Below are 12385 nucleotides of genomic sequence, written 5' to 3'. Positions count from 1 at the left end.
GTACATAATTTCGCTCCACCACATGTACCACATGAGGTGCGAATGACAATAAAGAAACTCTGACTCTGACTCTGAGAAATGTAAGGATGCATCAGGAATGAACTGACCTACATTACTTATGTAGATTGTGAAGAGGGTGGGTCCTAAGACTGAACCTTTTGGTACACCGTTGTTGACATATAGCTGGAAGAAGTACCATTATGTTGAACACAGGATTTGCAACAGGTTAGACTTGTGAAATATAGGAATGATTATGTTCTAACAAATGTCTAGAAGAGATGGCAGTGAGGTTTTTGACTCAATTGTTCAATGGCATATTTGAGGGCGAGAAAATACCTGAGGAATGAAGACGTGTACTGGTGCTTATTTTTAAGAACAAGAGAGATGTGCAGAGTTGTAGCAACTATAGGGGAATTAATGTAAGTTAATGAGCCACACAATGACGATCTGGAAGACAATTGTGGAAACTAGACTTAGATAAGAGGTGCAATATGTGAGCAGCAGTATGGTTTCATGCTGAAAATAAGCCCCACAGATGTCATCTTTGCTTTGAGGATTCTGATATAAAAGTACAGAAAGGGTCAGAAACTTCATTGTGTCTTTGTGGATTTACAAAAAGCATGTGACAGGGTGCTGAGGGAGGAGGTGTGGTATTGCATGAGAAAATCTGGAATTGCAGAGAAGTATGTGAAACTGGTACAGGACATGTATGAGGACAGCAGGACAGTGGTGGAAGTGTGCTGTAAGTGTGACAGACAACAACAACAACAACAACAACAACAACAACAACAACAAGTTATGTGTTGTCATCATTGTATATTCCCATACAATGGCAAAATTGTTACTCTGCGTTTAACCCATCCACCCTCATGTGGTGCAGTGGGCAGCTATTGAAAGCACCCAGGGAGCAATTGGGGATAAAGTGTGCTGCTCAGAGACACTACAAGATGTGCAATGACTGGGGATTGAACCTGGGACTTTCGGGTCCCGAGTTGGCTACCCTGCCTCTATCCCATATAGCTTCAAATTAGAGGTGGGACTATATCAAGGATCGGCTCTGAGCCCCTTCTTGTTTGCTCTGGTGATGGACCGACTAGCAGATGAGGTCAGGAAAAAATCCCCAAGGACTATGATGTTTGCGGATGATGTGATTTGTGGTGAGAACAGGGAACAGCTGGAAGAGAATTTAGAGAGTTGGAGGTATGCACTTGAAAGAAGAGGAATAAAAGTCAGCCGTCGTAAGACAGAATACTTATGTGAATGAGAGGAGGCTGGTGGAACAGTGAGGCTACAAGGAGCAGCGGTCACAAAGGTGCAGGACTTCAATTACTTGGGGTCCACTGTCCACGAAAATGAGGAATGTTGTAAAGCAGTAGAAAAAAAAAAGAAGAGTCCAGGCAAGATGGAGTGGATGGAGAAAAGTTTCAGCAGTGATTTGTGACAAAAGGGTGGCATCAAAGGTCAAACGAAAAGTTAACAAGACAGTGGTGTGACCAGTTACTGTATGTTGTATGGTTTGGGACCACATGGACAAAAAAGAATAAATAACTAAAAGTGGCAGAAATGAAGATGTTGAGGTTCTCCTCAGGAATGACAAGGATGGATAAGATTAGGAATGAGATCATTAGAGGTACATACAGGTTGAACAACAGGGAGATAAAATGTTAGAGGCGCCAGACAGAGATGGTTTGGACATGTCCAGAGGAGGTACAGTTGGTATATTGGCAGACAGATGTTAGAAATTCAGCTGCCAGGAAATTGACAAACAGGAAGGCCTAAGGAGAGATATATGGATGCAGAGAGGACATGGAGGTAGTTGGAGTGAGGACAGAGGGTGCAGAAGACAGAGTGACATGGAGGAGGATGACTCACTGTGGCGACCCCTGAAGAGGGAAAAGCCCAAAAAAGTAGTAGAATACTATACTCATAGTAATCTATACACTCTAAAATATTTTTACCATTTGCTCCATATAAGTAAGTAAGTAAAGTTTATTTATAGAACACTTATCACAGGCATTAAATCACAAAGAATTGTACAATAAAAATTAGCGCTAAACTATACAAAGAATAAAACAAGCATAAAAATTTCAAAAAGCACAATAAAATCATGACATAAACGCCTGGGAGAATAAAAGTGTTTTCATTTGCTTTTTAAAAAACCTCAACAGAGTCAGCAGAACGAAGATGCAGGGGCAAACTGTTCCACAGCCTGGGGGCCACAGACTGAAAGGCCCTGTCCCCTTTAGTTTTCAGCCACGTACGTGGAATATCCAAGAGGTTCTGTGACTGGGAACGAAGGCCACGAGCAGCAGAGTATTTGGTTAAAAGCTGACAAAGATCCACAGGAGCCTGGCCATTTAAAGCTCTGTACGTCAGCACAAGAACTTTGAAACGGAACGTCTATGAAACTTTCTGAATAATGAAATCTATCACAAACACCTTGAAAGGCATGTGTTTGTGGGTCAGATATTAGTGGAGAACTTCAACAATGCAGCATCCTTCCTTTCACGAAATAACTCACTCCTGAGGCCAGTTAATCAATGTTAGGCAGGTTGTCACATTTTATTTTAGGTATGATAGTTTTAGGACAGAGAACCATTACAATGTGATGTGATGCTTGATGGCACCTCAACATTTATTCTTAGTCAAGATGAATAACAAAGAATTTGAGGGCAGGGCAAATCTGTCCATTCCTGACACGATGATTTGTTTGCTGGAGAAGAGTAGCCTGAACTCGAGGCACGTGGAGCTCTTATATAACAGTCAGCAGATGGTTTACGCAAGCGGGAGTGTCTCTGTGTGTGTGTGAGAGGGAATTTGTGAGGAGTGCAGTTAATCCAACCCTGCAAGAAAGCGTCACATTTTCTCTCTCAGACTGGCCTTTTGTAAACTAATGCACATGTGACTTTGACATTCATGCAACCATGTCCATGGGCATATTCTACTTTAAAAACAGCCTATATTTAATGTGCAAGTGAAAACAGCATGCTATATTTGAGAGCAATAAACAGCTTAATAGATTATAATGTCTGGTGAATATTTTTTGTTTGGGCATGCTTGTGTTCGTCTTTTGGTTCATTGTATAGTCGTCACATTAAAACATGAGGGGAAATATGCACAACATTTTATAAATTTGATGTGTTGATAAAAATCTAAAAATTGTTAAAATAAAATAATTTGAAAGAAAAAGAACATTGATGTCTCCCACTAAATGAACATTACAAATAGTGTCCCAAAAAGGAACAATATTAAATATGTATCAACAAATCCTACCAGTGGCTAGAAAGGGCTGGACTGATGGACAGCACAGAGTCACTAATCATAGCAGCACAAGAGCAACAGAGGCCGGTATCTACCATATCAGTCAAGACTCAAGATGCAAGCTGTGCAACGATGTTTCTGAGACAGTCCAACACATAAGATGTAAGGTACAGACTGGTGAAGAATACATGGAACGCCATAACCAAGTGGCTGGAATATTATACAGGAACATTTGTGCTGAGTATGGACTGGAGGTCCCACAGTAAAAGTAGGAGACAACACCAGTGGTGGTGGAGAATGACAGGGCTATGATACTGTGGGACTTCCAGATCCAGACTAACAGGTGATGGCTAACCAACTGGACATTGTGGTGTTTGACAAGCTAGGCGACAGTGGTGATAGATTGAGCAATCCGAAGTGAGTGTAACTTTAAAAAGAAGGAGCATGAGAAGCTGGAGAAATACCAGAGGGCTGAAAGTGGAAATACAGAAGTTGTGGAGAGTCAAGGCATCAGTAGTCCCAGTGGTCACTGGAGCACTTGGAGCTGTGACCCCCAAACTGGAAGACTGGCTCAAACAAATCCCAGGAACAACCTGAGATCTCTGTCCAGAAGAGAGCAGCTCTAGGAACAGCTAAGAGACTGGGCAGAACCCTCAAACTCCCAATCCTCTCGTAGACGACCCGGGATTTTGAAGTGAAGTAGAGCCACCAATGTGGAAGAGAAGGTGAGCTACAAAAATTTTGTATACACATTTTTCCTATATATAGGAAAAAACGTGTCCATTTTTATTTTTTGTAGACTGTCCTCATTTAGGAGTGGCTTTAGATTAATTAAATTAGGTAAATAAATCAGGAAACTTGATAATCGTTTCTGAAAATGGCACTGGCTAACTAAGCAGGTGATTGTATTGCCTTTGTGATCAGGTTTGGTCAATGAATGATTGCAATAAAGAAGTCATAAAATGAACTCTCACATGGATTCACATGCACCATTGCTGTTTAGGAAATTAAATTAAATTCTGTCAAGCATGAGCCACAATCACATTGTTGAATTATCTTTGCACTATTAAACCTATGATATAACTGCAAATTGTTTTTTGGTTTTTTTTAGGTTAAAATTCATTTTGTTTTATGAACACAGTCCCTTATGCTTTAACTCATATTGTACCATTTTGTAAAAAAAGGACAAGAAATCAGTTCTTTCTGGCAAGATGCATCCTTTTGAATCCTTAAAATTAATTCCGTCACATTGTGGCTGCAATTTTCAAAATCAGGGACGGTTTTAAAAGTGTGTGGATGCATAAATGTGAATGCACCCAGAGAAGGTCATCTGACCTAAAATGTTCACTAGGCTGCTCAAAAAATTGGCATTACACAATCAGCTCCTCTGCAAAATTCAAACCTTTTTAGCCAATCTGAAACATGTGCCATGACTTTTATAAAACAAAAGAAAAGATTGTGAAGACCAGTGTCTTACACTGAAGATGGCTGAGACGGTCCCGTCACTGTGATGTTCGGTAGTGCTGTCACTGAACGGGTGCAGCAGACCATGGCTCAGCATTCGGTGACACAGTTCCTTTGCCTCCTCCTCTGCAGACCCATCACCACGACCCAGACAAAGCCTGTCTAACAGAGTGCGACCTGACAACAGAATGAGAGAGGAGCATTTATCTGTTTAAGACTTGAATCATTTTCATATAGCTCATTTTCACTTGTGGTGGTTATTTAAAATAGTCAATGTGACACGGTGTGATCGTCTAATCTGAGTTTTGCATGCTTCAGATTTAGAAGTGATAATTAAACACCTACACGTGTGAACACATTTTCATGCAGATGAATAAAGAAGGTGTTAACTGTGAGATTCAAACATCAGTTTATGACACTTAAGTTGCCACATAGTGGAACTAATTTTACCTAGGAGTGCAAATATGGATATATTTTTTACAAAAGTAATGATCATGTTATGACTAAAATGATAGAATGATTCAATTCCCTTTCTTGCCATAAGCTTTCTAATATGATTTGGAGAACAGCATTAATTTAAAGTCTCATGATGAGATCCTGTCACGGATTCAAATAATTTGGACTTGTTCAACAAGACTCGAGTTAATTATTGATTTTTTTTTTTTTAAATTCAAGTTTTCACTTTCAAATAGATTTTATTCATTCAGTGAATAGTTGTTATTTTTGTACTCTGTTTGACAGTAAAATTAAATTTCTGTGCCTTTCCAGTCTACCTCACAGAGCTAACCGTGACCTGAAAAAAAAAATCACTTGGTTGATCATATTCTTGGATGTGGTGAAATTTTATGTGACTGTGTCCTATAAAAGCATGACTGATCATGCCCTATGCAAAGGGAAATTCACATTTCAATGTGGATTTAAACAGTTAAGTGCCTTTATTGTTTGAAACCAATCCAATTGATTAAATTCAAATTGATTCCATGTTTGTCTGTTGCAGATAAAAGGTTATATGTGTTTTGCTTCCCCAATAGCACACTGATGTGTGTGTGAAGGGTGGAGGGGAGTATTTTTATATTAAAATATGTGGAATCATGAGCTTGAAAAAATAGCTGACTTACTGAACAGCCAAAGTAAAAAGAAAGGGTAAAATGGCATTGCTCCACTAAAATTCCACTAAATTACAATTCTCTTCTAGTTTACAACACACATCTTCAGTCTTCCTAAAGAATCAGTTTTTTTTTAATTAAACATTTCTTTTAAATCACAATTCTCGTTATAAATATTTGCATCATTTTAAGTCAATAAAATTCACATCAGCAAGCAACTTTTTCCTAATTAGTTTGAGGTTTTACTGACTGAAAACTGAGTATAACTGAGTATTTAGACTTCTAGCCTTCTTGGTACCGTATTTTTCGCTGTAAATGTCGCACCACCCTATAAATCGCATCAGTCCAAATACGTCTAATAAAGTGAAAAATCCATAAATATGTCGCTTCGCTGTATACATAGGATCTATTATTCGGCACCGCTGATGTGAAGCGTTTGTTACGCATCACCGCTGACAACCCGGAAATGTGGGCTGGTGTTGTGCCAAAAATCGATGGGCTGCCAAATGGCGGCCATGGGTGCGTGCATGGGAGGACTTTAACAAGATTAACACTTAAAAACAATTATTTGTTTGCTTGAAATTATAAGAAAAGGTGTGTCTCAGTCTAACTTTTGCTTAATAAATGCACTTTGACGGTCATATCTGTTGTATTTCAAAAGTATTCGGTGCTTCGGGAGCACGCAGACAGGGAGGGAAAAAAGGAGGAACGCTGTGCATTTCTTCAAAATTTAACAAATAAGCACCTAAAACAATTATTTGAACCCACTACTATTTGGTGGCTTTCAACACCAGAGGATCTGTGTTTTGATCTTGTATGCTCCACACTGGTTTGTCATCATTATCTGCATCGTTTTTTATGTCTATATTCTGATTTACCTCATTTTGTATATTGCTTTGTGTGTTACCTGTTGTTCTGTCTGTACAGCACTTTGGTTGGCCTTGTCGCTGTTTTAAGTGCTTTATAAATAAAGTGGTATGGTATTTGTTTGCTCGACATTATAGCAAAGTTGTGTCTCAGTTGAACTTTTACTTAATAAATGCACTTTATTTGTCAAATTAGCTGCATTTTGCTGGGGTGGTGCAGCGAAATGAAGCTGATTTAACAGTTGCGCCAAGCGAGTTGGAAGACTGTGGCAGGCTATGGCAAGCCGATTGTGTCACCAACAGCCACTTTTACCTAATACATGATACAACGGCATGCCATACTACTCGAGTGCCATCTAGTGGCTGAAAATGGTAGTGTACAATATGTTCAGTCTGAATGAATGAAAACGGTCATATCTCAGCCAAAAAAGGGTTTATAAATATGAAAAATCCATTAATATGTTGCTTCGGCGTATAAGTCGCAGGGCATGCAAAAAAAACTGACTTATACAGTGAAAAATGCGGTAATTTAATTTATTTAATTTGACCTACTTTGCCTTGCATAGAGTCTAAAAACCTAAATGTTGATGAACGTACCACAATAAAAAAAGTCTTCACTCACTAGGATTTCTATTGTCAGGCATTTTATGAAAAACTATGACTCCTAATACATGCTAATTAATTCAATAGCATGCTTTGATGTAAAAAAAAACATTAAGCAAGTTTTAAAACTATTATTCCTTCCAAAGAACATATTGTTTAGTAGAAATAAATAATTTTCTTTTTTTTCCCCCACCCAAATAAAGTAGAGGGCAAAAGTTAAGAACCAAACTTCCTGATAATTAAAGCAGTCTTGCACAACAGTTCTCCAGGCTTCAAAGTCTTTAATAGTTCAGCTGTTTCTTCTGTAGCCTCAGACCATTTTGAAATAATGTTTTTTTTATATGCCACTTGTCTTATTCATGGGTGTCTTCAAAGAGATAAACTAATGTGTCAAAACATAACGAAATGCTTAATAAAATAAAATAAAAAAACCTACTCAAAACTCCACATTTAAAGTGGATGTTTAGAGATTGTTCCCAGCAGCCTGTCAAAGACAATGTTCCTATTTCTCTATTAAAATTGTTGAAAATCTGTCAAAGACAACACAGTTTAATATACTTAAAACAGTATTTTAATACAACAAGGAGATTCCCAAAGAGCAAATAGCTGAAAACTTGTCATCTGGAAAATGATCAACTGAAGGATTATGCATCTCTCAGGTTGTGGGTCAGATCTTTGAGAAATAGCTTATGCTGTCCTTTTGCTAGAAATTATGATTTTTTTTAATGATTAAAGCAATTTCTTTGGTTTGTTTTCTTTACTCATTTGTGTACCTCACTTGTTCTTAAAAAAAAACGCATCCCAAAACATTGATATGATCAGGCACAACGCTTGAAAATCAGTCAAAAAGCAGGAAAGGTTCAAAGAAAAACTTAGAAAGACCTTCAGAAAGTTTAGAAATGTTTGATCAAGACCACTATAAATGATTAAACTAAGGTTTGTTTTTGTTTTAAGTAAAATAAAGAAAGTGGATGTGTTTTGACCTTTTAAGTTCATTCAATTCATTGTTCAGAATGGCTAATAGATGTGCAGTTTGCCATTGGAACATGTTGCTGTTTTTAGTCATAAGGCATTAAAAAAGGACTCACCATTGAATACATCCAGATAGGCTCCTGTTGAAGTGGAAGCCTTCCTTCCATGAGCTCTCTTGGAACCCAGTGTCCAATAAGTCCCACCTGTGAAACTCTTCTCTAAGGTATCTTGCCCTGGGACTTTAGCCACACCAGTGTGGGCTTTTTCCTGCACTTCTAGGTCTGCAGAAAGTCCACCAATAGACGAAGACCTCTGCTTCCGCTTTCCAGTCTCTTCAGTTTTACTGGACTCCAAAGCATCACTGATGGCATCCGTTTTCCTTAGAACATTGGGGCTTGTAAGCGGGGAACCAACTGGAGAGGTGAGTTGCCTAGTTGTGGTTTTAACGTAAGAAGGATGGACTGGAGGGTAGAGTTTGACAGTGGAGGGGGAGCTGGCAGATGGTCTTCTAGGCAGGGAAGCATCTGGATTGTCTGCTGTCAAATAGCTGATTGACATGCTACTCTTTCTTCGTGTAAGGGACCGGAAATCATGTTTCACACTGTCGTATTCATCCCTCTCTATAGAAAAGTCCATACTATTTGTCCTCTTGGGTGTCCTAGTTGGTGTCCTTGTCAGAACAAGATCCAAATGGACAGATGGCACACATGGCTTTGTGACTTGTGTTACACAATTATGTTGACTTTGTGGACGCTGATCTGGACTGTCCAGTTCATCCTGGGGCTCTTCAGCACTCTCATATGAAGTACTGGTGGCAGTCGTGTCCTGAAAGCTGTACGTGCTGTTTGTTCTTGGAAACATGCTGCCAATGCTTCTTTCTGTGTCCATAGTAGAAGATGGTGGACCACTCTCACTGGATGACTTTCTTGATATAGTCAAGTCAATCGTTTCATTCTCTTGTTTTCTATCAACATTACCAGCAGATGGAGATAATATCCCCTTATCTTGATTAAATAACTTGAGAGATAGTACTGTCTTAGGAACTTCACTCACCTCAGAGGTCAGCCCTTCAGATAAAGATTTTGGCACCATTTCTAGTATCTTGTCACTGGCTATACCTTGGTCCTGAATGGCTTGCTGGATGTCAGAAAGAAGATCGGCAGTCTCTGCTGCCGAGTGGAAACTGTACAAGTCAGCATCAGATCCAGAGCTCGTTTTTCTGACAAAGTCCTCCATGGACTGGCAACTTTCTGTATTCAAATTACTTAGATCCCCTTCAAAATCTGATAGCATCTCATCAGGGGACAGGCTTGCCTCTGTGCCAGGCTTGGACTCATCCTTGTCAACATGTGCTGATCTTCCATCTTCCAACATACCATCCTTAGACAAACCTTTCACTTTGGATAAACTTTTCCTTATTTTCATGCCAGAAAACACAGAACCTTTCGATTCTGCCTTTAATTTCTTCTTACTATGTTCTCCTTTTTTACCCATCTTGTTACTGGACTTTTTAGATTGTTTATCCACTTCTCTTTCTTCAGCCTCATCCTGACAGAAAACATCCCCTGCTACTCCAACATTTCCACCTCCTTTCTTCTGCTTGGTTTCCTGGTTCCCCATGCTCCTAAGTAGGCGAACACCCTTGGCTATAAGGCCATGCTGGTGGGATCGAGACTGAAACGTCTGGGTTTCCTCCTGAGCTGCTGCTGGTTCCTGGTTGGACAAAGCTCTCTTGGAGCTAGCTAGTCCCTGCCGTCTGCTCTGCACAGTTGAAAGCAGCCGTGAGGATGATGCTGGCTCCCCCAGCACTGCTGATGCTGATGATGAAAGGAGGAGGAGACTGGCACTGACAGTTACGGGCTCTCCCCTCCTCCCTTGCACAGCCTCACTCATCCTCTGATCCTCTCTCTCGTTTGGCCCCTCCTTCCTGTTCCCATCTGCTTGCGCAGACTCGGCCGTCTTGCATAACGGGATGCTGATAGAGCGAGCAAGCCGCTGGCGCTCTGGAGTTTGCTGTCCGGCTCCATTTTCAATCCTACTGGGATGAAACTGCTTAGGGCTCTGCTGTTGATTCTCTAGAATGCACTGTTGTTGATTAAAAAGTGAGTTTATGTTCTGTTTATGCAGGATGTGGGTGACACTGCTCTTCCTCCTGCCTTTGAAGGTGCTGGTGAAGAAACTCTCTTTAAGAACAGGAACTTGAGTCTCCACTGTCTGAATACTGTGCATTATGAACTGTTTGAATTCATCCAAAAGGGAGCTGGCCTGTGCAATCTGTGGCAAAGGAAGATGTCAAATCACATTAATTTACTTTCTGATTCAGTTTTTGAATAGCTAAGTGTAAGAAATGTTATTCTCTTCTATTGTTCAGACTTACGTAGTACGGTACTTCATATTCTAAGTATAATAAGGTCGAGTCAGGCTCTGGATGGAGTCTTCTTTGTTGAAACATTTCGTCTTTTGTGCAAAAAGACTTCTTCAGACATCTTCTTCTGAATTGAAGTCTTTTGTATAAAAGATGAAACATTTCAACAAAGAAGAATCCACCCAGAGGCTCTGACACATTCTTATATATAGGGGAGTGGTGGAACAGCGGTTAGAGAAGATGGGCCTGTGATCGGAAAGACACAGGTTCAACTACCGGTACAGTCAAATATGAATATGCATGCATTTCTAGTTTGGGGCTCAACGTTTTTCGTATGGTTTCCTTTACTTTTTTTAAGGGTTAAAATGCAAGTTTTAGTAAAAATATTGAAATTATTCAGCTTAGTTTGTAGGTGTCCTTTCAGTTTAGGGAAAAAAAAAAAACTAAACAAGATGTAACACTGAAAACAACTCCACTTTTTGAGAGATGTGGGGCGATTAGTTAATTGCCAGGTGAGTATGGGCTATAGAAACCTAAGCCCATCTTTAAACATTTGCAGCATCAATGACTGTTCATACTTTGTAAGCTCTTCCATAAACAATTAAATAAATAACTACAAACCATCTTGTTGTCACAACATTAAGTAAAACATTAATGGTTTAAAACTAGAAACGAATGCTGACACACTTTGCACAAATATAAAGAAACATGAACTAAATCAATTTTTAGCACCCATAAGTGACTTAAAGTTAACTTGTTGAAGCATCAATGAGCTTCAAAAGACAAAAAAACTTAAATAATGGAACTTTAAAGTACTAAGGTGTCTTTAAATTAGGTTGCCAATATTAAATACTTTCCTTTCCTTTATTTCATTTTACCATTTACAGTCAAAGACGTGTTGTTGTAAAATGTTTTGTTTGTAACAGCCAAAAAAAAAAAAAATAATAATTTGATTCGGAATCATTGCGTGCCTGATGACAGATATACTTTGTGGAGCTTAAAAAAAAACGGAGCCACTCACAGATAATTATCAACAGTTTTTGTTTGTGTCCTATAAGAATAAATACTACTTGCACAAAAAAGATTAGTCTTGCACACATACACAAATAACCAGTGATTTAAAATCTAAACTCATGGCTACAATCACATTACTTTCACTCAAGCAAGTTAAAATCATTCATTTTATTAAGACTCAATATTTTCTTCTGTATAGTTAAACAAAAAAAAAGTGATGAATCCCTGAATACGTTTCTGCTTTAGAGGTTTTAAACATTTTAAGTCGAGATGTACTTGCCTGACGGGTGGGCTCTTGCTGGTTTAGTGCTGTCTGAGGAAAACAACACAATTGGGTGTTTGTCTGTGAGCCACTCCTTAACCATGGGTCACATGAAGTTGATAGTTTCCTCGTCACATGCTCAGTCTCCACGGTCATATTCTGTTGAATATCATCTATGATTTCCCTCACTGACTTCATCAGGCCTTATCAAGGGAAGGTGTGTAAAAGTAAAAGACCACTCTTATGTTTATTCAGATACTCAGTACATCAGTTTGAATGCTGACCGATAACATGGGGCTCATACATGTAAAGTGTTTAAATCACTCCTTTCTGTTATAAAAGAAAACTGGTAGAACTGGAGCTACTTTCAAGTTCTTCCTTCCAATTGGGAAATGAGTTCCAGCTGCAGCTTCTGAGCTGGAGCCACAGCAAGAACAATGCAAAAATGATAAAAAAAGAATAAATAAAAATT

At 39.0% G+C, this 12385-nt stretch overlaps 1 protein-coding gene across 1 annotated transcript in view; it reads right to left on the bottom strand.

The window, feature by feature from the left end:
* The window catches only part of LOC119418836 (formin-2), a 56866-nt gene extending 44755 nt beyond the window's left edge, over positions 1-12111 (bottom strand). The window contains exons 1-3 of the mRNA XM_037686133.1: positions 11932-12111; positions 8389-10546; positions 4739-4902 (exon numbers count right to left, since the gene is read on the bottom strand). Of these exons, the coding sequence (XP_037542061.1) occupies positions 4739-4902; positions 8389-10546; positions 11932-12111 (2502 nt within the window). The remainder of the gene's footprint in view (positions 1-4738; positions 4903-8388; positions 10547-11931) is intronic.
* Between the last annotated feature and the right edge of the window lie 274 nt (positions 12112-12385).

Source organism: Nematolebias whitei, chromosome 1, assembly GCF_014905685.2.
Source record: "Nematolebias whitei isolate Nwh7 chromosome 1, NemWhi1, whole genome shotgun sequence".
NCBI classification, from domain to species: domain Eukaryota; kingdom Metazoa; phylum Chordata; class Actinopteri; order Cyprinodontiformes; family Rivulidae; genus Nematolebias; species Nematolebias whitei.
Note: the sequence above shows the minus strand (reverse complement) of the source record. Positions and strands in the feature narration are given on the sequence as shown.